A 23,776-nucleotide genomic window follows, 5' to 3' on the forward strand; every position below is an offset into this window, starting at 1 on the left:
TATATTATTATTATTAATTAATATCTAGCTCTTATAGTGCTTTTTATCCATAGATCTCAAATTGTTTTACAGAGAAGGGAAGTATCATTATTCTCATTTGTCACAGGGATTGAGAAAGTTTTATGTTCTCTATAATGTACATTGTTGTTTGTTTTTTAAATGTCCCTTTGCCTTCATTTAAGATGACTTGTGTGTGTTTATGTGTCATCTTTTGGCTGAAATGTTTACTCATTTGATGGAGGTGTCAGCCTGAAATAAAAGAACTGGTCTTAAGATTTACCAAAGAAGGTTAGTTTATTTCTCTGGGACATGGGGCAAAAGACAAGCAATGGATCCCTGTATATAAAAGTCCAGTTCCTGTCAACATCCTAATTACACTGATCTTTTCTTCTGTTTTTACAGAAAGCAAGGGGAGCTGCCAGATGAGACAAATTTTGAAATTAAGAAATAATTTACTAATGGCAAAACTTCCATTGACTTAAATGGAGAAAGATTGAATCTTAAGCACTGGCGCTGAAAGAAACACTTGCTAATGCTGAAATTTAGGTTAGAACACTGGCTTTGGTCCTTTAAAATGGTTATTAAAGAGCTAAATAGATTCAATGGCGTTTTGGAGATTTAATTGCTTTATAATTTGTGGATTAACATCAGAGAACAATTTGGGCACAAGTGTGTTTGGTATATACAGGATTGCTTGGTATTTCTGTGTGTTAAGCCAAAGGTTAGCCCTTCAAGAGGTTTTCTCATAGGGATCATGTAGAAACTTCCTCCTCTCTATCTTCAATCCCAATCCATCATTCCACTGTGATACATCAGCCCCCAAAAGGCAATGAGACATAAATCTCTTGGCCAACTGTTATATTTCATTCTGCCATTAATTTGTGGCCATAGTGACAGCAAACCCATTCTGTAGATCTGTACACAAGTGTACTAAAGTGTGAAAAGGTGTCTGATTCAGGGCTGTTAAAATGAAGGGAAAGCTGTGGTACACCTGGTTCTAGGTTGAAGTGCAGTGGCAAAGTTGGCTTAGTGTGTTTCTGGGTCCAGAAATTATGTCAAGAGATGACCTGTGATCAGTAAAGAAGTGGGCAAGTGTGCCCCTGAATTATAAACTTAGTACATGGCAGTTCTCTGTAGACCTGTCTGTCTGTGCACAATTTTACTCCCATTCTGTTTCCTAGCTGAGAGCTACATACCAAGCTTGTGCTAAGGTTTCAGTGTTTCTGAGTTTGTGCATAACAATGGTCACATTGCAATGTTATTTTGGAAAGTCACATTCCAACATGGCAGTGGTTTGTTGGGAACCTATTGCATAACAATGCCCTCCTTTTGTCCACGAGGTTATGGAACTGTATGGAAAATAGGGCCTAGTGTTATTTAAAAGGGAATACACCCTGTAGTGTTTTGTTTACGGTACTAAATTATACACTGTCTGTATTGGCAGCAGATGGTCCTGTGCACAATTATTATTACAATAGGAGACAGTGTGTCTTATACTGCTTGGAACAAGAACCACACGGTGCAATGGGATGGTGTTTGCAGGCTCAAAAGGCACTGGGTCCAGGAAGGCTTCAAGCCAGGCCGGTGGGGTAGAAGCTCCCAGACCGGTGGTCCCAGAAGCATCGGGACGCGGTCGGAGGAGATGAGATCGGGAGCTTGGCCGCACCACTAGAAGGCGTCCCAACCTCCATTGAGCCCTGGGAAAGGCAGCGCGCTGCGCCGCTTGCACCGAGCTCTGGCAGGCGTCGGAAGGGGCTGTCTCCCCAGCCCGGAAGGTCACGCAGTGCGCATGCGTTGTGTCCTCAACCCGCCGCCGTGGCGGTCCCTGGACTAAGCGGCGTCCCTCAATGCGCCTGCGCCCTACGATTCTTCCCCCCGCCCCGCGGTGGCAGCGGCCGTGGCGCGGTGATGGAGTCCGCGGTGGAGGAGCTGATGCCCCGGCTCCTGCCTGTAGGGGACTGTGACCTCGCGGAGGATTTCGACCCCACCATGCCCCCGCGGACGCCCTCGGAGTATTTAAAGCGGGTCCAGTAAGTGGGGGAGGGGTTGGCTGGGGGGGCTGCCCCGCTGCCTTCTGGCCCCGTGGGGGAGCCGAGCGGGGGCTGGGCCGGGCCTCGCTTCCCGTTGGTGAGGTGCGGCGGCTGCCGGGTCGCCTCTCCAGAGCACGCCCGGCCTGGGATCCCGTTGGGGGGAGGGCGTTGGGCCCCTCCCCTCCCCTCCCGTCTGTGAAGGGGCCGGGGGCGCAGGGAGTTGTGCCCTGACCCGTGTCGCTCTCGCGCGCCCCGCGAGCTGCGGGGCTGGTTCCAGCCCCCCTTGGCCCCAGCGCGCAGCCTGTGTGGGGGCCGCCCCACCCCCTACATTGCATTGTCAACCCGGGTCTCCCCGCCTGCCGACCCTTGTTTCCAAGCTTCCGCTTGTGGGTCCGCGACTCCGCTCTGCGGTCTGAACCTGGGCTTGCATTTGCTGGACCTGGGTGCAGCCTCAGGTCAGACCTCTGGAGATCCAGGGTTGAGCTGTATCCACGGTGTAAAATGACAGGGCTTGGACCTGAATCACAGCAGGACTCACGCTTGGACCACTGGGTCCGAGAACCTGGGTCCTGTGAGTTCACTGAGTTCACCCTGAGTCTGAGCCCAGGTTTACAGTCCAGTGTAGAATCATAGGACTGGAAGGGACCTCCAGAGGTCATCTAATGAAGTCCAGTTCCCTACGCTCGTGGCAGGACTATATTATTTCTAGACCATTCCTGACAGGTGTTTGTCTAACCTGCTCTTAAACATCACTAATGGTGGAGATTCCACAACCTCCCTAAGCATGCTGTTGCCGGCACTCAGTGCCGAGAGGCAAAACAACAGCAGAGGTTCCTTACCCGGTGTGTTTCACTCAATAATCACAACGGGGTGGAGAAGCAGAAAAGTTTATTTGCAGCTGCAAACAAGGTACAGGGAGAATAGAATCTCAAATCCTGCACATCAGAGCAGGTCATTACACACACTTTTATATTCCTTAATGCTATTGCACTACACATTAGCCAATCAAAACTTTACACAAATACTCTGCCTTCCTTATATGGGTTACAACAATGTTTATTTCCTGCAACCTCTAACAAGCATTCCTAGCAACTTAAACAACCAGCACATTCTGTCTGGCCTTGTAACTATCTCCTACTATTTTAACTTGGCGTCAGCAAACCTTACGCTATGAGACATTATCTGCGGCTGCAACATTGTTTTAAGAGCAAAAGAGCTTACTCAAACCAGCCAGGCCTGAATTCTATTAAGGGGGGTTGAGAAGAAGCCCTTAGGCCTTCAGCAGGTAGACTTCCTCGACCCTTATGGCCTTCCATCCGCTCAACTGAACTAATGGCCATACCCTGGGGTCTCCAACAATTCCCTCCTTTGAGAATACTCATTTCTATTGCTTGAGTCTTCTCATCTTTATTTACTTACTAGCGGGCTATCCATAAAATTAAAATTTTCAAAACTATGCAAAATAAGTATTTTTACACAGGACCACATACAACACAGTAAACATAACATGATTAATACAGGGAAAAAAAACTTAAATAATAGGCTAAACAACCCACTTCGCCACGGGGAAAGGCCCCAACCAGAAAATAGAGAGCCTAGCCAATCCTCCCCAGTTTGCTGATGAATGCCCTTTACCAGCTGCTTTAGGCGTTGTAAATCAGCTTCTACGGATGGCCCTGCATCTGTTATATTAAAGCAACACATGCCTGCAAACTCCTGGCATAGGTGACCATGGCGTAGAAGCAAATAGTCCACAGCCAGCCTGTTTTGTAGCATACCCTGACGTACTTCCCCTAACTCATGTGAGAGTTGGGCCAGGACGGTTGAGGTTAAATTAATGGCCTTTGCCACCGTGCAGGCAAGGTGCTCTACTGCGTGATAATTATGCACCACAAGCCCAGGAATACCAACTAAGGAAAAGGCCAGAGCTGCTGCCTCAGTCTCTGAGAATAAGGTTCTCTGAGAACGACGTTGCGTTCACTGCACTCTGGGCCAGTGCCAGCCAGGTATTTACGGGTACAGTGCCTGAAACAGCAGTACCAGTTAGGCACATGGCCAAGAGGGGGAATAAAATATACTTTCCCATCTATTTTCCTGCCTTCCCAGTGGGCTGCTGTTTAAATAGTAATTTTAGTCCAAGATCCTCAGTGGAGGGGGCTGAAAGCACAGTCCACCTTTCAGCCGGGGGGGGGGGGGGTTGACACCGCTTTCAGCCAGGTATAATGAATCCAATTCTTGTGTCCCTCGACCTTTGCTGCCGTGTGGGAGACCAGCAGGATGGTATAGGGTCCCTTCCACTTTTCCTGGAGGGGTTCGTCTTTCCAGGTACATACGAGCACTGAATCACCAGGCTGCAGGAAGTGGATGGGCGAATCCAAGGGTAGAGACTGGGAATCCTTAGTATACCTGTGAAGAGACAAAAGAACAGCAGACAGGGAACACATATACTGAGACAAAAACCCATTCCCCAATTCCCACTCTCCCCCTGACACAACCGGTGTACCATTCATAGGCCATGACCTTCCAAACATAATTTCAAAGGGACTGAGCCCTAATCTACCCTTTGGGAGAGCACGGATGCGGAGCAGAACTAGGAGCAGGGCATCAGGCCACCGTAGGGAGGCCTCCTGGCATACTTTCGAGAGATGTCACTTAAGGGTCTGATTGGTCCGCTCCACTACCCTGCTGGCTTGCGGTCTCCAGGGTGTATGGAGTTTCCAGGGAATCTGTAAGGCGTCTGAGATGCTTTGGATGATTTTTGACGTGAAGTGTGTTCCATTGTCAGATTCCATCCACTGGGGAAGTCCAAAGCGAGGAATAATCTCCTTAACAAACTTGAGAGCCACTGTCCTGGCAGTGCAGTTGCGACATGGAAAGGCTTCTGGCCATCCACTGAATTTATCCACTCTGACAAGGAGATACTTGAACCCTTGGGTCCGGGGAAACTCAGTAAAGTCTATTTGCCACACCCATCCGGGGCCTGGAGTGGGTTCCAGGGCCGCTGGTGGTACTGGGTGTCCTGGTCGGGGGTTATTCTTTTGACAGACTAAGCAGTCCGCTTGTACCTGGGCAGCCAGGGGTCGGAGTCTGGAGGTTATGAAGTACTTTCCCATTAGTTGGATAAGTGCCTCCCTGCCAGAATGAGTGGTTTGATGTAATTTCTGTAATACTGGCAGAATTAGGCCCTTTGGTAAGAGGACTTTCCCTTCCAGGGAATGAAGCCATCCCTCCTTTTCCTGGAGACCAAGTTTGTCAGCTAGCTGTTTCTCCTCCCCAGAATACTGAGGGGTCGGGAGCTCCCCCACTGATGGGATAAGGGCATGCATATAGGTGTTCTCAGTCTGAGGGGACATCAGGGTGGCAGCATGCTTCGCCTCTCTATCTGCCCTGGCATTACCCCTAGTCACATCTTGATCCTCCCTCTGATGGGCCTTACAGTGTACCACTGCCACTTCCAAAGGGAGTTGCACTGCCTCTAGAAGCCGGAGAATTTGGGGCCCGTACTTGACTGGAGAGCCTTGGGCTGTCAGCGTTCCCCTCTGCTTCCACAGGCCAGCATGAGCATGCAGCACACCAAAAGCATATTTGGAATCAGTGAAATTATTGACCCATTTTCCTTTAGACAGTTCGAGTGCACGGGTCAGGGCCACTAGCTCAGCCAACTGGGCAGAGGTCCCAGCGGGCAAACTTTCAGCTTCCACAGTGTCATTGAGGGTCACAATAATATAACCCGCCCTTCTTTGCCCATTTATTACCATGCTGCTCCCATCAGTGTACTACTCATAATCTGCATTTGGGAGGGGCACATCCTTCAAGTCTGGGCGGCTAGAATATTGGGCATCTATGATCTCCAAACAGTCATGTTCCTGTTTCTCAGTTTCTTGTAAGAGGGTGGCAGGGTTAAGGGATGGACAAGGCTGCAGCGTGACCTCAGGGTTCTCTAAGAGCTTTGCTTGGTATCTTTGCCTGTGGCCCCTGTCACAGTGAGGGAGTCTGCTACTGGCAACTGAAGGGGTTGATTTACAGCAGTTCACGCTGCTCCAGAGTCCACTAAAAAAATCTATTTCTTCATTTCCCACCCGCATTTTTACTCGGGGTTCCGGGGGTAGGATGATCTGTCTCCCCTGACACCCCTATTCCTGTTCTTCTATCGCCATCATAGAAGTACCCCCCCTTTCCTTCTTGTTTGGGCACTCATTCTTCCAGTGTCCCTCTTGCCGACACAGGGCACACTGATTGCGCCCCAGTCGTCTCTCCCGCGGGCCTGGACGTCTGCGTCCACGGTCCCTTCCTTCTCGTTCACTTCCCTTCGTGCCTGCCTGCACCGCCCCTACCATCAATCTCACTTGCTTCTTCTCCTTCTCCACTTCTCTTAAACTATACACTAGATTTGCTGCTTCTAAAATCTGTGCCGTGGTCATACCCATCAAATCCTCCTTTTTCTGTAGCTTTCTCTTAATGTCAGGGGCTGCCCTGCTTGTAAATACTCCTTTAATAATTGTCTCAGTTTGTGGATCATTAGGATCTGCATTGGTATACTGTCGGATCGTGTCTCGAGTGCGCTGTAAAAAGGCTCCAGGGCTTTCCTTTGGATCCTGCACTACCTCATATGGTTTAGTCCAATTATTCCGTCTGACAGCTGCATGACGGAGTCCATACAGTAGCAGCTCCTTATAGGAGGTGAGGTGGGTCATAGCCTGATTGTCATTTGGGTCCCACCTAGGATCCTTTATAGGAACCTGATCATCTGGGGTCGGGATACTGTTACGGTCCTGGTCATATCGCCTCTTTGCTTCCTCCCTTGCTTTAGCTATGACCTGTTCTCGTTCAACCTCAGTCAATAATGTTCGCAGAAGGACATTACAATCATCCCAGTCTGGCTTGTAGCTGCTAAGACATCCCTCAAAAACTGATACAAACTTGCTTGGATTGATAGAAAATTCTCCAGCCTGTGCTTTGAAAGCGGCCAGGTCCATAGGATTAAAAGGTGCATGAGTATAGACCTGCATAATAAGAGCAGCTTGTCTACCTTCCGCTGCATTTCTAGCAATTTTAGTCTCGGTAAGTAACGGATATAATCCAGCAGATGGAGCTCGAACCTCACTATAAGCTTCACTAGAAATCTTGCTCTGAGCCTCGCTCTGTGTGGGTGTAGGGTCCGAAGGGGACACGCTCTGTGTGGGTGTAGGGGCCGAAGGGGACACCGGATCTGCCATTACATTTGGGGTGTGGGTCCGCGGACTGACATTAATTGCTACTGGGCCAATCGGGGTTAAATTACAGCGTGGTAAAATATCAGTACGAGACCACAAGGTCATAAACAAGTAAGCATACGAATGCTCATTCCACTTCCCCGTTCGCTGACAGAACAGGAGTAACTGGAGGATTGTATTATGATTTAGTGATCCTCCGGGAGGCCACTGTTCCTGGTCCTCTAATTGGTACTGAGGCCAGTCAACCATAAAAATTGCTTCAATTTACCCTTAGTCATTGGATCTGATCCAAATACCTTTCAATTTACTAAAATACACTCTAGGGGCGTGCACCGTACCCTGCTCTGTTCCTGTCCCATACCTCCAGGGTAACTCTGGGCGTCCCCAGGTTCCAACAGAGCATATAATCCAGATTTCAAAAGGTTCCTACCTTATCCAAGGGACCGGTTCCCCACCATCGCCTGCAGCTGCTTCTCCACTATGTGAGTGCGTTGCACTGTTGTGCCCTCCGAGGTCGATCAAACTGCGTCTCCTCCGAGGCCCCCGATGAACTCACCGGTGCGCGCTGGGCGTCGGTGGTTGCTGCAATCCTCGACCGCCGGAAGGGATCCGGGCAAGGCTAAATTGCAGCCTCATCGCCCACCCAGGGACGCCAAAAGCTGTTGCTGGCACCCAGTGCCGAGAGGCAAAACAACAGCAGAGGTTCGTTACCCGGTGTGTTTCACTCAATAATCACAACGGGGTGGAGAAGCAGAAAAGTTTATTTGCAGCTGCAGACAAGGTACAGGGAGAATAGAATCTCAAATCCTGCACATCAGAGCAGGTCATTACACATACTTTTGTATTCCTTAATGCTACTGCACTACACATTAGCCAATCAAAACTTTACACAAATACTCTGCCTTCCTTATATGGGTTACAACAATGTTTATTTCCTGCAACCTCTAACAAGCATTCCTAGCAACTTAAACAACCAGCACATTCTGTCTGGCCTTGTAACTATCTCCTACTATTTTAACTTGGCGTCAGCAAACCTTACACTATGAGACATTATCTGCGGCTGCAACATTGTTTTAAGAGCAAAAGAGCTTACTCAAACCAGCCAGGCCTGAATTCTATTAAGGGGGGTTGAGAAGAAGCCCTTAGGCCTTCAGCAGGGAGACTTCCTCGACCCTTATGGCCTTCCATCCCCTCAACTGAACTAGTGGCCATACCCTGGGGTCTCCAACAATACCCTTAAGAAATAGGTGTTGTTCAGGCACTGCACTGGGAATTAAGAGATCCAGGTCCTGTCCCTGACTCTATACCTAACCCATTTACCAAACCCTTTAGCTGTCTTGTCTCTTAGGTCCTGGTCCAGCAATTTCTAAGTGCAGAGACAAACTGCCCTGTTTATGCTGTACATGGTTGCAATATTGGGGCCTTCAACTATAAGCTCTCTGGAACATGAACTATCTCTTATGTGTTTGGAAAGCACCCATCACAAAAGTGCTATGAATTCATTTGGTTCCTTTAGGTGCTACCATAATACAAGTAATTACAAAGTTTGATGTCTGAATAATACTATTGTTAATTAAACTTTGTAAATCTTACAAAGTAACATCAGTGTTCAAGGTGCAAATGTTACTTAGTTACATAACTTACTGAGAATTTAAATTAATGTCAATATTCATAACAAGGCTATTTTTAACAATACTAAAAATGTAAGCCTAAAATTACCTGACTCTGTTGCTCTAGGTTGTTCAGGTTTTGATATTCATAAGTTTCTCATTTCAGACAGCAAGCATATTCTTTAACATTTTCTAAAATTCCACTGCACTTTCTGATCCATCATCACATGTTTTTGACAGGCAGATTATGGCATAATCAAATAATAGGAGAAAGTTCTTACTCTTGACTGTAGTCTGTTTTTCACAGAAGGAATACAATGGTATTTTACTAGCTACAGCTGTTAATAGCAGTGACCTTTACTGATATTTATGATGGAAAGATGTCTTGTGGCTGAAGCACAGAATGAGAAATCAGAAGTCCTGAATTCTGTTCCTGGCTGTGCCACAGACTGGCTCACATGGGGGCACTTATCTACCATTCATAGCTTGTATTGTAAATTCATAAATCTTTTAAAAACTCTCAACCCATACCCTTCCGTAAGAAATATTTTTTTTAACTTTTCTTTCTTCAATAGATTCTAATTCATAACTTAAGAATTGTGCAAATATTTTGTATTTGATCAGGTACCTCCTCATGCAAACCCAAACCTGTGACCGTTTCTGGTTCTAAGGGACGCAGCTGAGGGATTTAAAACATAGCCTTTTATTTCTGTTTGAAGGATTGAAGCAGCACGATGCCCAGATGTTGTTGTGGCACAGATAGACCCCAGAAAGTTGAGAAAGAAGCAGACAGTGAATATTTCAGTAAGTATTGTGTATATATTTGTGTATATATTTTTAAAATATTTTTTTAGAAAAACAGACTAGACAGTTAAATGAGAATAAAAGCTTTTGGTTTCATACTAAAATTTTTGGATGCATGGTATAAGCATCAAACATGTCGTAGAGTACCTGAATTTTAAGTAATCTGCAGAAGTAAATGGAATCTAGTCTTGCAGATTCAGATTGTGAATTACTGGATAACTGAAGTCTCATTAAAACTCAACTAATCTAACTGATAACATTCACACAAAATATTGTCTTGTATCTACAGCAAAAATAATTGATCATATTTTCTCACTGCAGATGCAACTGAAAGAATTTTGTATTTAAAGATTTATAACAAAGTTTGTCATAAAACTTTCCTACAGTTGAAAGATACAAGGATATCAATACAGAGTATGTTCTTAGTCTTTTACTGTTGCTAGTTTCTCAGATTTTTTTTTTTTTTTTTTTTAAATCACCCTAGTCCATCCATTCTGGTCAGCCAAACAGGATTATTCCCTACTGTATGTGTCCTAGGGCTTTGCCCTGTCCCCTTTGAAATGGTTCAAATAATGGAGCTTCTACAATTTCTCTTCTGGAAACTCTATTCTGATATTTCACAGCTGGAAAACATTTCTTGGGATTGGCATACAATTTTCATTTGCTCAATTTTACTTCGTGATTTCCAGTTGAACAACCTGGGACACTTTCCTCTTTCACTTCAACTCCATCAAGAAAGGAGAGAATATTTGAGGGAGGGGTTTTCAAGTACATATAGAAAGATTTGTATTCTCTTCTTATGATAAGCCATAAAATTGACTACCTCCCAATGAAGTTACTAATCCTTCAGTTAACTTTGATGATAGGAGTTAGATCAGGCCCTTAGAATGATAGTATTTTGTTTTACTTTCTAGAGGGGACACCATCTATTTAATATTCTAACATAAATGATTTTTAAAATCTAATATTACTAAAATCTATTTAGATGCTTATATAGCCTTACTCACCTTATTATTTGAGCACGTCACAATCATTAATAGATTTTATCTTCCTAACACCCCAGTGAGATATTATCCGCATTTTGTAGATGGAGAACTGAGGCAGATCAGACTACGATCTTTAAGAGATGGTAGAGGAGAAAGTGTGTCGTCTTAGTTTATTTGCTTTGACAGGTTTCCCTTTTGTTTCTATTGATCACACAACAGGGGAGATAAATGTTTTTGTTTAAGGGCACGTCTACACTACAAACTTATGTTTACTCAAGTTACGTTGGCGTACAGCTGCCAAAGTTAGTATGTCGCTTGTGCGCCTGCATACTTGGCTCCTTGGTTCGGTGAGAAACATACTCATCAGGAGTGCTTGTATCAATGCAGAGTGCTGTGCACAATGCATAGGTATCCCACTGTGCAACTCGCCACTCTCGTGTTCACTGTCTTTTGGGAAGCTTTGGCAGTGCATGACGGGGCTGAAATGAGTCATGCAGGGGTAGCTGGGAGCATGGGGTCGACTTCCCAGTTTGCTACTGTTTCCATCCCATAATGTTATATGTATCCATAACTTTTGCACCTCTTTTTCAAAATTCCACAAACCCACATGGCCCTCCTCGCTGTCTGCTATCTCTGATAGAACCATGGAGCTTGCACAGCTCTGCACTATTGTCATGAACGTTGCAAGCACAGAGCTCACAATCCTGGAGTCTTTGCAGAGCCTCAAGAAGAACCGAATGAGTGGGGACCATGATGATTCCTTGGAGGACAGATTCACGGTTGTTGGTGGCATTCACAGAGCAGCTCCAGATGGTGGATTGCCACTTCTGGGCCCAAGAAACCAGCACTGATCTGGTGGGTTGCATCATGTTGCAAGTTTGGGGTGACAAACTGGCTGCATAACTTTCAGATCCACAAGGCCACATTCCTGGATTTGTGCACTGAGCTCGCCCCAGCCCTTCAGCCCAGGGACACCAAAATGAGAACAGCACTGACAGGGAGAAGTGAGTGGCGATCGCACTGTGGAAACTTGCCACGCCAGATTGCTACCGGTCAGTCTGGAATCAGTTTGGATTTGGGAAATCCACAGCGGGGGCCATTCTCATGCAAGCATGCAGAGCCATTCATCGCCTTCTGCTAAGCAGGACTGTGACTCCTGGCAATGTGCAAGACACAGTGGATGGATTTGCAGCAATGGGGTTCCCAATTGTGGTGGAGCGCTAGATGGCAAGCATATCCCTATTTTGGCTCCAGACCACCTTGCCACTGAGAATATCTGCGGAAAGGGCTACTTTTCTATGGTTATGCAAGCATTGGTGGATCACCAGGGGTTCTTCACCAACATCAGTGTGGACTGGCCAGGGAAGGTACATGGCAGTCGCATCTGTAAGAGCACAGGACTATTCAGGAAGCTACAAGGAGGGACTTCCTTTCCCGAACAGTCGATTACCAGTGGGAATGTTGAAATGCCAGTAGTGATCCTGGGTGACCCAATCTTCCTTTTACTCCCCCAACTCACGAAGCCGTACACCGGCCACATCGACAGCAGCAAGGACTGATTCAGCTACTGGCTCAGCAAGTGCCAAATGACAGTTGAATGTGCATTTGGTCATTTGAAGGGTCACTGGCGTTGTTTACTCATAAGGTTGGACCTCAGTGAGAAAAATATCCCAATGGTTATAGCTCCTTGCTGTGTCCTGCATAATATATGTGAAGCAAAGGGAGAAAAGTTTCCACGAGGGTGGAAGTGGAGCAGATGTCTGCTGAATTTGAACAGCCAGATGCAAGGGGTATTAGAAGAGCTTAACAAGGAGGTATACAGCTCAGGGAGACTTTCAAAGACCAGTTTAACAACGAGCCAGAGTAGTGTGTGGTGTTGTCCAGGTTCTGCTCTTTTGTGGCCTGGTGGCAATTACGTGTAGGAATATAACATTGTCATTTCACCTGTTAATTTTGTTTGTGAATGAGCCTATGATTTGTGTGTCATCATGCAGTAACAGGTAATTGGTTGCTTTCAGAACTGCTGAGCACTTGGCAGCATATGTTGTGAACTAATAATGATGAATTATTTTCCAAATAATATAATTTTATTCTGTAACAAAATTAGTTTAAAAAAAACAACTTGTGCAATTTAAAACAAATACAATAAAAACGTAAGTTCTGTTCTCTTAATTTATTATGAAGGGGAAAAAATGTTCATATTGATTTCAGCTACACATACACCAACCATGGCTTTTTTACAAGTCAGTGTATGAGAAACTGTGATTGTCTTTAATGTCCCTTGGGGTGGAGTGGTATGGGGAATGATGACACATGGAATGTTATGTGGGGGATATAGGATGTTCCTGATACTGAGCTCTCAATGGATTGTAGAGGGAGGTGAGCTCGGGATTGTTGAACCTGCAGGTCCACCAGAGCCTGCAACATCTGTGTTTGCTGCCTGAAAATCCCTATTATGTCCTAATGCATCTCTCTCTCCTTTTTCCTGCTGGAACTCTTGGGCCTTTCCCCTCTCCACTCTTTCCTTCTGTGGGATGTCCATAGTATTCATCCTCCATGCCTTGTGCTCATGATACAATGCAGCTCTGGCTTGCAGGATCCCATTGAACATGTCATCCCGAGTCCTCTTTCTCCTCATCTGGTTCAGGCATTCTGCAGGTGTGCAGGGGGAGATCCTGAAGGCTGTAATGGCAGCTGTTTTAAGACAAAACACATGGGGTAACATTGTCAGCATATTCACTAAGAAAGCGGACCTGGATGCTGAACTCACTCTCCTTGCTTTCCTAAAGTTTTAAGCACTACGTTCTCACTTCTGCTTGGGATTGCTTGTGGACAGTGTCAGTCACAGCACCAGCCATGGTGAGAGTGGCCCACTGGGGACTGGGGTGATTTTAGTTGATATCTCACTCCTGAGGGTAACAAAGGTAGAGAGAGGACAGCTGCTGCTGGTGTCCTGAAGCTGTCTGGGCCTTTATGATACTAGCCTGTGTATTGCAATGGTGCCTGCTGAAGTTGTTGCTGAGTGTTGTGGAATAGTGTCCTGTGGCAGAGGAATGAGGCAGCCCTCCCTAGAAACTTTTGGCAGAGGATTGCAGAGTACCTCCATGAAAATTTCATACAGATCTCTCAGGAGGATTCAAGGAACATCCCTGTGTACATACATAAACTGCTCCACATGATCATATTCTCCTTCTCTTCTCCCCCCTCTCCCCCACTCTAGAGTGGAATGAAAAACGGATAGCAATTTTACATCTCTTGGTTATACCACTAGCTCTTCTATCATGAGTAAATTAATGAAAAAGCAGAACACATCTTTTGATGCTTTGGCAGTGCCATCCCTGTAATTGAAAATTTATCTAAACACTTACCCAGGGTTCCTTCCCCTGCATCAGGCTCACCTGTGCTTGATTGGCTGGACTGCAGTGGAGTCAGAAACAGGTCCTGGCTTGCTGGGCAGCTGGATCTCCTGGTTACCTGTCCCATACTCCTCTTCCTCCACCACCAACTCTTCTTCCTCCTCACTGTTCACACCAGGGATTTATGTCTTTGGCTTCTCAGAGGTATCCACTGTGCTGGCGTCGGGAGGGGTATCTCTGCCAGGTATGGCCTGCATTTCTTTGTAAAAGGGACAGGTCTGCGGCTTGGCATCAGATCGATAGTTGGTCTTCCTGGCATTCTGGTATGCCTGCCACAGCTTCCTGGCTTTTGTGCGGCACTGCTGCTGGTCCCTTCTCTTGCATCCCCTGAGCAATGTGCTGGTAGATATGGACATTTCTACAGCTGGTTTGAAACTGGGCCTGCACATCCTCTTCTCCGCACAGGCCCAGGAGATCCAATATCTCCTGTCTGCTCCAGGCAGGAGTGCATCTGGAGTATATAGCCAGCGTGGTCAGCTGAGCAATTGCACTCAACAATGGAAAGCTGCTAGGTGTGAACACTGTACCAGGCAATCAGGAAATGGAATTTCAAAAATTTGCAGGGCTTTAAATGGGAGGAGGGGTTTCTGGTTTATGTGACCCCTGGGAAGTGAAGTTCACAATGGTGACCAGAGTGATCAGTGTAGGGCATTATAGGACAGCTGCTGGACGACAGTTAGGATTGCTATAGTAATGCAGTGTCTACACTTGCCCTGTGTTGACCTAAGTACATGGACTGTGGCTCTTTGCGCCGCTTGGAGAGATGGTATAACTGTGTCAGCATAATGAGGCACTTACATCGGAGGGAGACCAATTTAAGCATAGATATATGCACAAACTTGGTCAACATAAGCTGCTTTGCGTGGACCTAACTTTGTAGTGCAGACCAAGCCTAAGTGTTTGTAAAATCAAATTGGGATGTGGTCAGGCAAAATGTGGTACCTGAAACTATTTTATTCAATTTTTTTAATATACATTACAGTTCAGATTAACTTTTCTTTAACTCATTGTATCTCGTAGAAATAATAGTGGAATTTCCTGCTTGTGTGTGTCTTCCAGTGAATCATTCAGAGCTTGTTTAATGCAATAAAATAGGGAGTTGGCTCAATACTGAACTGTAAAAGTAGTGGATTAGTGTGAGTTTTGGGGTTCACTTTTAATCTAGAGAGAGATCCTATATTCTTGCTAAATTTTCAGCATCCCACCTGCAAGAAGTCATTACAGAGGTTTTTCATTATCCCTTCCTCTAAAAGGCACTTAACTACAAGCATTTAAAAATTTTCATCTCTACCTCCTAGATTTTTATTACCAATTCATGGGGTTTAATTTGGAGATCTGGAACGGTAATTCTTCTGATTCTGCACTGATGTCTTATATGGCTGGCAGTTGCCCCATCTTAATTGAAGTGGTAGATCTGTTTAGGGCCCTAAAACAATGTATTTTTATAGATCAGTCTTTTATTCTGTGCAAATCAGGCTATCCACTTGCTTGTGATATGAAGTAAGACAGTCAATATATCTGATTCAGATTTCTGTAAAACTTGCATTTGTACTTTGTGCAAAATAAACTATTTAAATCTACACTCAGAAAAAGAAAAATAATGACCATTTGTTCTATTTTAGAGAATTTCCCCTATCATTATGAGAAAACAATACTTCCCCATTAATAGTAAGAGAGTGGGGTACATCTGTCATTTGGATATCTTCAGCATATCACCAGTCAAAACATGACATTTCTTTTGTAAAATGTGAGAATTGGGGCTGGTTTTATTTTCTTTCTCAAAGTAGAATTATCTCTTGTCTTCCTAGTTTCACATGTACTTTAAGTGGAAATTCTTAGTTTTAGACTTGATTAGTTTAGAGTTCTGTTTGTTGATTACTTGTTATAAAAAAAAAAATCCTACCTATGCTTTCTTAGCTCACAGGATGCCATCCTGCCCCTGAGGGATATTCTCCAACTCTCAAATGGCAGCAGCAGCAAGTGTCTCACTTTTCAGCAGTTCGTCAGGTAAAGAACAGAGTGTTCACAAACTAGTGCAGTGTGGATATGATGGCATCTAGTGTGGTGGTGGTTTTTGGGGTGGAAGGGTGGACTTTACTGTATTCTGGGGAAAGATATAGGACGTAACATTTCATGGTAGAAGATAGTAAATAAAGTAGATGACTGCTCTGTCTTTGGAAAACTTGTTTTGTTTTTTTGTTTGGGTTTTTTGGTAAACCTAATTTATCATGACACTCCAGCACCAAAGAGGTTCTTGGAGAAAACAGGCAATCATACATTTAGCTGGCTGAGAACAGTCTTGTAAATGATGATATCTGTGTATTAAAAGGATCTCTGTCAAGTAGTTGAGGACAAAGCTTAGGGGTTTTTTTGTAGCTAACAAAAAATATTACAAAATGTAGTATTAATAGGAATGTTTTAATGAACTACTAAGATCGAAATAAAAACATTTGGATCCCAGTCCAGTAATGGGGCTCATGGACAGTACCTTGCACCCATACAGGAACCCATTGAGTTCAGTAGGATTCCATCTAGATAGAAAGGTCCATCTGCACAGATCTGATGGCCGTATCTTAAATTTTCCATACAATGCTTGCAAGTTGCCCCATTTTATGAGAACTAGAAAGGGAAACTGAATAGCCTCTCCCCCCCCACCCCCCATCCAAGCTGAGTAAATTGCAAAAGGTAAACAAATAGTAAACTGGACTTTTACCACAAAGTTTTAATACTCCAAGATCTTAAGTGACTTAAAACATATAGCATTCCTATTGCAACATGTTAAATGCCGACCTCTTTTACCTCTGACAGAATTAGCGTGGAGGGGAAGGAAAAGCATTGGTGTTAGTATCCATGAAAACATGCAAGAATAGCAGTGAAGAAGAATCAGAAAGCTAGCCCTCTATGCTAACATTAAGTTTGTATAAAATCTGTCAGCTCTTCTGATTTTTAGCACAGATTTCTGGTCTCATGGTGCCTGCTTAAAAAACAACAACAAAAACTTTGCTGCAATAACCGTCACTGGTTGGAAAACATACCTTGAATTCCAAAGATTTAAACTTCAATCTCCAGAATACTGTCAAAGCAGGCCATTTTGGTTTTGGACAAACTTTACATATCTCCTTTCAAAAAGGTATTTTTATGGTATGAAGGTCCTTGACCCATACTGGACTGAGAATCTGAATACATCTAATCTCTTTTAGTGTTCGTGTTGAAACAAGGTTTTGGTTCCTTTCAGCCAGTGTTCCTCTCATTTAGGATACTGCAGTACTTGTTGAGGCTTATTTCTAGGGCAAGATTATCAAACATATGCTAACTCTGCCAGATCCAGAAGAAGGAGAAAGCTGGCTTATGAAGGTGAAAGCTCCCCATTTAAACATACATCTCAAAACAGAAGCAAGGGCAGTGTTTCAAGAACTGAAAACTGTTTTTCTTAAGATTGCTTACCTTAAGTTAACATTTTAAAGGATTAATAGTGCTAAAATTATGGTTCTAGAGACTGTCAAAGCTATATAAATGAAGAAGCATTTAAAGTAACATTTTAAGGAGTAGACTAACCAAGCAACACATTTTCTTCATATTTCATCTCTCTTTACAGGTTATAAAATAGTAAATTCTGTCTTACAACTTGCAACACGTTGTTATATTAAAAGAAATACATGAATAATTTGATCAGTTATTTACCATATTTTTACAGCAACATGCAATCTACTTTTTCTAAAAGAAATAACCATTATAATGGTATTGAATTGTTTTTTTTATGGTTATGAAGGCCCAATTAAAGCAATTTGGAGATGAAAAGCTATTTTGGCTAGAATAAAATCATTACATTATGAACCATAATCAAGCTTAATTATTTTAATCCTACAGAGTTTGAACAAACACAGAAATCATTGGAAGGCACAACATTTGGACAGCAATGTTACAATGGTGAGTGAATTTTATAACAAATTTTGTGAACCTGTTTATTTTACTGTTAAATTGTATTATGCTGATAATGGTGGTGCATTAGTAATTGTGTTTAACTGCAAATCAGGATTACCAGAGTTATATATTATTTGAAAATATATAATTTATGTAATGAAAATACAAATCATAACATCATCTGAAAAGTAGCCCACTCTTATTTACCTTTTTCAGCCAAAATCTGAGGATGAAGAAGGCTGGAAACTGTTTTGTCTGGGTGAAAAGTTATATTCGGAAACAGCTATTGCAGTGTCTGGTAATGAAAACCTAGGAATTGATTACATAAAGGTAGGTATCACTTTTAATAAGAGTACTCAAGCTCCTTCTTGGTTCTTGGCAGTTATGTCTCATTAGCAGCTTCCAGAAATTGTCCTGATGTGTTGGGCTCAGTGCAGATCCAATCTGAATGCAAAACAGGCTCTGATGAACATGCTGCACACCTGCCTGCTGTGTTAAGTGGAATCCTGGTGAAGCAGAGAATCTGATCTTACTTAATTTTCAGATGGAAATATATCTACTACTATAAGCTACTCTTAGGATTACTATTAACTGAAACATGTTAGAGACAATGTTTTATTCTGTATGTTTAACAGCATTTTCTGCATAGTCTCCATTTTTTGTTGATGGTCAGTTGCAGTTTGTCTCCTGTGCAGACCACTCTCCAGGGAACTCTCATATATGCTATTCCCTAAGCCTTTTAAGAGTGGGCTTACTAGTAGTGGTGGCAGCAAAGCTGAAGCCACAAAGGCATCAGGCATGGGTGTGTACAGAGAGGAAGGAGTTTGGGTGAGCATGAGTGTATACAGAGAGGTAGGTGGAGACGTGGGCTCAGGCATGTTTGTTGTTGCTCTTAGATGTGCCAGAAAGGCCCTTAGTAAACATTAGAGAGCCAGAAAACACTTATAAAAATTCAGGACCTATTTAAAGAGTCTATGACCCAAACAATAACTTTTTAAAAAAATTGAAGTTCAAAGAAATTCAAGTTGTATCCTTTTAAAATCTGTTGCCTCTCCCAGTATTTGGTAACATTTAGATGAATAGCTATTTTTTACTGCTTATGTTTGCTTTGTTTACTCCTGGGGGAATTCTGTGCCACTGAACAATGCAAAATTGGTGCAGAAATTAATGTTCTGGGCAGAATTCCCCCCGCCCTCCCAGAAATGGGCTACAGAGCTGCCTGCCGCCACTATGTGGCACTGGACCTGGCAGAGCCCAGCTCACAAATAGAAGACACTGCTGAAGGGAGGGGGAGGAGGAGCCGGAGGGTTTCTGGCAGCTACATTTCCCAGCACGTCCTGAAGGAAGGACATGGCGTGCAGGAAACTCCAAACAAGCCCAGGACCCAGCATCATGCTGTTTCTCCCTCTGGATCCCTGGGGCCTGGGAGGGTAGGGGGTGCATGCAAGTGACTGGGCTGGGGGGTGCCCCGCAGCTGGGCTCTGGGAGGGGAAGAGGTTATGGGTATCTGGCCCCCCAGCTGGGCTCTGGGGAGTAGGGGGGAAAAGAAACAGGAACTGGATTGTCATAGAGGTTTCTTTAACTCTCTGCGCTTGGGAGAATTTTTTTGTCTGTATTGTTATAGACATAATTACTGACAGATATTTTGAAATAATTACCAAAATAATGGAAATTGGCGTGATTATATAGTGTTGTTTTGACAAAATATGCAGAATTTTATAATGTGCACAGAATTTTTAATATTTTGGTACAGAATTCCTCCAGGAGTATTTATTGCTCTTCGCATTATTAATTGTAACTGGCATTTTCAAAATTAGAACTTTGTATGCTTTGAAAACCCTTTACAATGAAAAATATGAAGTGGATTTATGTCCTCACGTTCAAACTCTGTTCTGATTTAAATCTTAAAATACAAGGGCATTTCTTGGGAAGTTTACTTCATATATTACAGTTCCACCGTGATTTTTCTTTTCAGATTGGTTTTCCCCCTTTTTTAAGTATTGTTAGCAGAATGAATCAGGTAAGTCAATGTTTCTACTTATGAGAATAAAATATTTCTCACCAAAAATATTTACTTTTTCTATAGTTTTCCTATTAATTCCATGGATATCCCATTGATTGAGTGTCATTGTATTAAAGGAAACAATAATTTATACCATAAAACTTGTTTGAGGCATTATCGCAATCTGCCACTAGAGTCTTACTTGGTAAAACTAACACATCAAACCTCTACCCTTTTCTCATTGATACTTAGTGTTTAAATAGAAATATTTTTTTTGTTCATGTGAATTACTTTTGATTATTGTTGCTGGTACTGAGGACACATTCGCATGCTTGTGGCTTAAATAATAATAATAAAAACCCTACCAAAACAATACACTCCACTGCACATGCTTCTCCTCCTGAAGAGAGGATGAGAGAACAAACACATGACAGATGTGATGTTTATTCACATTGCTTACTGCACCACTGCTGCTACTACTTCAACGCTTAACCAAATGGTCGGCTGTAGTGACTGTTCACCATTTGGTCCATTCCTGTGTGTCTGCAAAGGCTTGATGGGCAAAAAGTAGGATGACCAGATGTCCCGATTTTATAGGGACAGTACTGATTTTTTGGTCTTTTTCTTATATAGGCTCCTATTAACCCCCCCACCCCCATCCCAGTTTTTCACATTTGCTGTCTGATCACCCTAGCAAAAAGTCCGACGTTGGAACAGACTTCATGAACCCATGCAATAGGGTGTCTGCCTGTAGGCTGCCTCCACACCTCAGTTGATGGAATTTTATCCCGGATGTTGCCAGCCACCCGGAGAACAGCATGTGGAATGTCTTGTGGCATTCTGAACACCATGGAAGCCCCTCATGCTAATACTACCCCTCGTACTATTATGTCCTGTTAAGTCATCTCTAAACAGTCTGAATTTTTTCTGTGTCTGACATAAAACTAAAATCAGAGGTATAGAAAGACTTTCAAGTATTGTGGTCCACTTTGGGCATCATTCCTCTTCTTACTATATATTCAAGTCCTTTCCAATATCAGCAACATCTGTCCTGAAATTTCCTTTCTCCTTTATATCAAGTTTCAGACTGAAATAAATGCCTGTCTAGATGCACCATAGAGTGGATATATAAACAAGTGTCATTTCACTATGAAAAGTGAAGTCACGCTTCTGTTTGCTTTTGATATAGTTCTTTGTAAACTATAATCATCAAAAATTGGTGCAATGACCGTTATACATAGTCATTCTTCTTTTCAGGTGTTTTTTTCTTTTTTCCTCTTTTAAAAGGCAACAGTAACTAGCGTCCTGGAATATCTGATAAACTGGTTTGGAGAGAAAGAGTTTACTCCAGAACTGGTAATTTTAATCTATTCTAACTCAGTGAAGAGTTGTATATTTCAAATATCAAGAAACTCAAATTTATTTTCATAGCTATGGTAACTTGTCTCCTTTGCCTGTAGGTATGCCCTAGGGAGCACACGCTTGGTGTTAAAACAAACTTTGAAACTTTTTTCCCTATCTCCCCTCTATCATGACAATATTTATTAATGCATGTGTTTTCTTGAACTAGATATTGGTCTCTACTAGCATTCAGTACAATTGGTGTGTTACCAATTAATTACGGTAAAAATTGATTTGGAAAATACCAAGCTGTACTACTTCTATTTAAATCCACTTAGGGCAGATGGCTTTATGCTTTGTTGGCATGTCTTGAAAAGCCTTTGTTGCCTGAAGCCCACTCCCTGATTCGGCAATTGGCAAGACGATGCTCTGAAGTCAGAGTATTAGAGGTAAGTAACAATTTAATATGGGAAAATTCTTACAATTCAGCGTAGTGTGGGGGATGACTTGACAGTATTGTTGAGAAATAAAATTCTTAGTTTGCATTTATCCAAGTTATTCGATTTAATAGTGTGTGTGTATGTATATGTATATAGTAGACTCAAGTGAATGAAAAAGCAGAGTATGGAGAATGAACTACTGGATTTTTATGGGAACCCAACAAATTGCCTAAGAATGGCAGTCCTTTTCTGCAGCCAAGTAATATTAGACATATGACCTAAGACTTCATATTCCTTTGTTGCAGGAGAACAAGAATGAAGAGAAAGTGTCTGCTCTGAATTTGTTAATCTGTTTAGTTAGCAGGTATTGCAAGCTTCATTTTTATTAAGTAGAATTTAGAGTAATTTATGTACACAGCAAGCACAGAAATCTTGGCTTTATGATCAGCTTTTAAGGAATTTTGGCTATGACAGTGTTTTTGTAAAGACCTTATATACTGTGGTACACATTTGCTCAGTTAAAATGACTTACTTTTAAAACCAGGAGAAAACGAAGCATATACTGATTTCCTCAAGGAGAGGTGAGTAAAATAAAATAAAAACTCATCTGAAGCATGTGATAAACGATGAACTTTTTGAACAAATCTAAAATTACTTATATGAAGCCAAAAACATTCTGGGAATAAAAACTAGTGGTAAAATACAGCAAATACACTGTCAATTACTTACTGGGGGGGAGACAATGTCTTAACACTTTATCAGACTAACTTTGTTCTCCATATATTCAAATTATGTTTCTCTGATAGGTATTTTGATCAACGTGATCTGGCTGATGAGCCCTCCTGATCCCAGATTGGGGACATTATATGTCTCGCGTCACTATAAAACCAACACCATCATCAGTGTTAAACAGCCACGTGCAATGCAGCTCAAAATGTACCTTCTTAGTAGTGAGCTTGAATGGTGTTGAGCAAAAGACTGCTGGTCTCACTGAATAATCCATGACCTGAAAAGGGTCAGCAGCGAAGTGTCTACCCACTTTCTATAAACCTGTTTCTCTTCAAAAACAAGTGGTCTTTAAAGCAGTATGCAACTTGAGCTGTTGTAAGCACCCAAGGGTAGTTTATCCTGAAAAATTACTTCTGGAGAGTAAGCCCTTTTGTTGAAATTGAATTACTCATGTGAATAAAGATTTGCAAGACTGCGCCCCAAGCTTTTTACAAATGAAAGCTTGAGGCAGTGAGAAAGCTCTTTCCTGAACCAGGATAAAGAGTCAGATATTAAAGGGTTTTGTAAAACTTTACAATAAAATTTTCAAAACTGCTCAGTGTGTGCGTCTTGCTAGAATGTTTCTAAAAATTGCTTCTTGGCATCTATTTTTGCTATTTATAAACTGCAACTTTTCAGAATTGGTGGTCACGTTAGATATACATGGAGTGAGGGGTTTTTTTATGGTCTCAATTCAGGTACTGAATTTAAATAGTACTACAAAACTATATTCCTTATTAGTTAGGGACTCTAATATATTTAACAATTAGCTCCGTATTCATGAGATAAAACAAAGGATCTGAAAATGTTGGATGCTAGTGCAATAAAACTAATTTATACTAATTTTAGCAGTAAAATAATTACACATTTACTCACAAGAGCATAATGAGTATTTATTAGTGTGAACAAGCTTGTACAATTATTTGACCTGGCTTTAATGTAATATAGACAGAAATATTGTAACCTTAATCCTGTTAATTTTACTGGATGTATAAGACTAGTCTCATACACTGATCAGGTATGCTTTTTGTACATTTAACCACTTCAAAATGAAATTAGTTTCTCTATGCTCTTAGTTTCTCTCTTGCTTTAACTGCTATCAATATTGGCACTTGTAGTCAAGTCTGGGTATATACAAGAAAAAATACTTAAACATTTCAAATAAATGGCAGGTTACTATACTATGTCATTTTCACAATATTTAAATGTAAGAACAAAATTTCCATTCTGTCTGGTTCTTACTAC

General features: G+C 42.6%; 1 protein-coding gene and 2 long non-coding RNA genes across 5 annotated transcripts; 1 reads left to right on the forward strand and 2 right to left on the reverse strand.

The window, feature by feature from the left end:
- Positions 1–1,701: 1,701 nt before the first annotated feature.
- On the forward strand, positions 1,702–23,086 carry GEMIN2 (gem nuclear organelle associated protein 2). Of its 3 annotated transcripts, XM_027827617.3 has the most exons (10): positions 1,702–2,030; positions 9,573–9,657; positions 15,977–16,066; positions 17,927–17,986; positions 18,197–18,310; positions 19,956–20,000; positions 21,270–21,338; positions 21,662–21,772; positions 22,069–22,127; positions 22,570–23,086. In XM_027827617.3, the coding sequence occupies exons 1-10, from the start codon at positions 1,909–1,911 to the stop codon at positions 22,607–22,609; spliced, it is 795 nt and encodes a 264-aa protein (XP_027683418.1). In that variant the 5' UTR covers positions 1,702–1,908; the 3' UTR covers positions 22,610–23,086. The 3 variants fall into 3 exon arrangements, with proteins under 3 accessions (XP_027683418.1, XP_043403806.1, XP_043403805.1); XM_043547871.1 differs by lacking the exon at positions 15,977–16,066 and having other exon boundaries at positions 1,835–2,030; XM_043547870.1 differs by lacking the exon at positions 22,069–22,127 and having other exon boundaries at positions 1,839–2,030.
- LOC122466106 lies at positions 2,902–8,056 on the reverse strand. Its single transcript, XR_006291373.1, has 2 exons — positions 7,674–8,056; positions 2,902–4,436 (listed from the first exon to the last, which is right to left on the reverse strand). It is a non-coding gene; the product is annotated as an uncharacterized LOC122466106 (long non-coding RNA).
- LOC119566443 lies at positions 12,894–18,202 on the reverse strand. Its single transcript, XR_005225552.2, has 2 exons — positions 14,042–18,202; positions 12,894–13,337 (listed from the first exon to the last, which is right to left on the reverse strand). It is a non-coding gene; the product is annotated as an uncharacterized LOC119566443 (long non-coding RNA).
- Positions 23,087–23,776: the final 690 nt, after the last annotated feature.

Source organism: Chelonia mydas, chromosome 6, assembly GCF_015237465.2.
Source record: "Chelonia mydas isolate rCheMyd1 chromosome 6, rCheMyd1.pri.v2, whole genome shotgun sequence".
Classification (NCBI taxonomy): Eukaryota; Metazoa; Chordata; order Testudines; family Cheloniidae; genus Chelonia; species Chelonia mydas.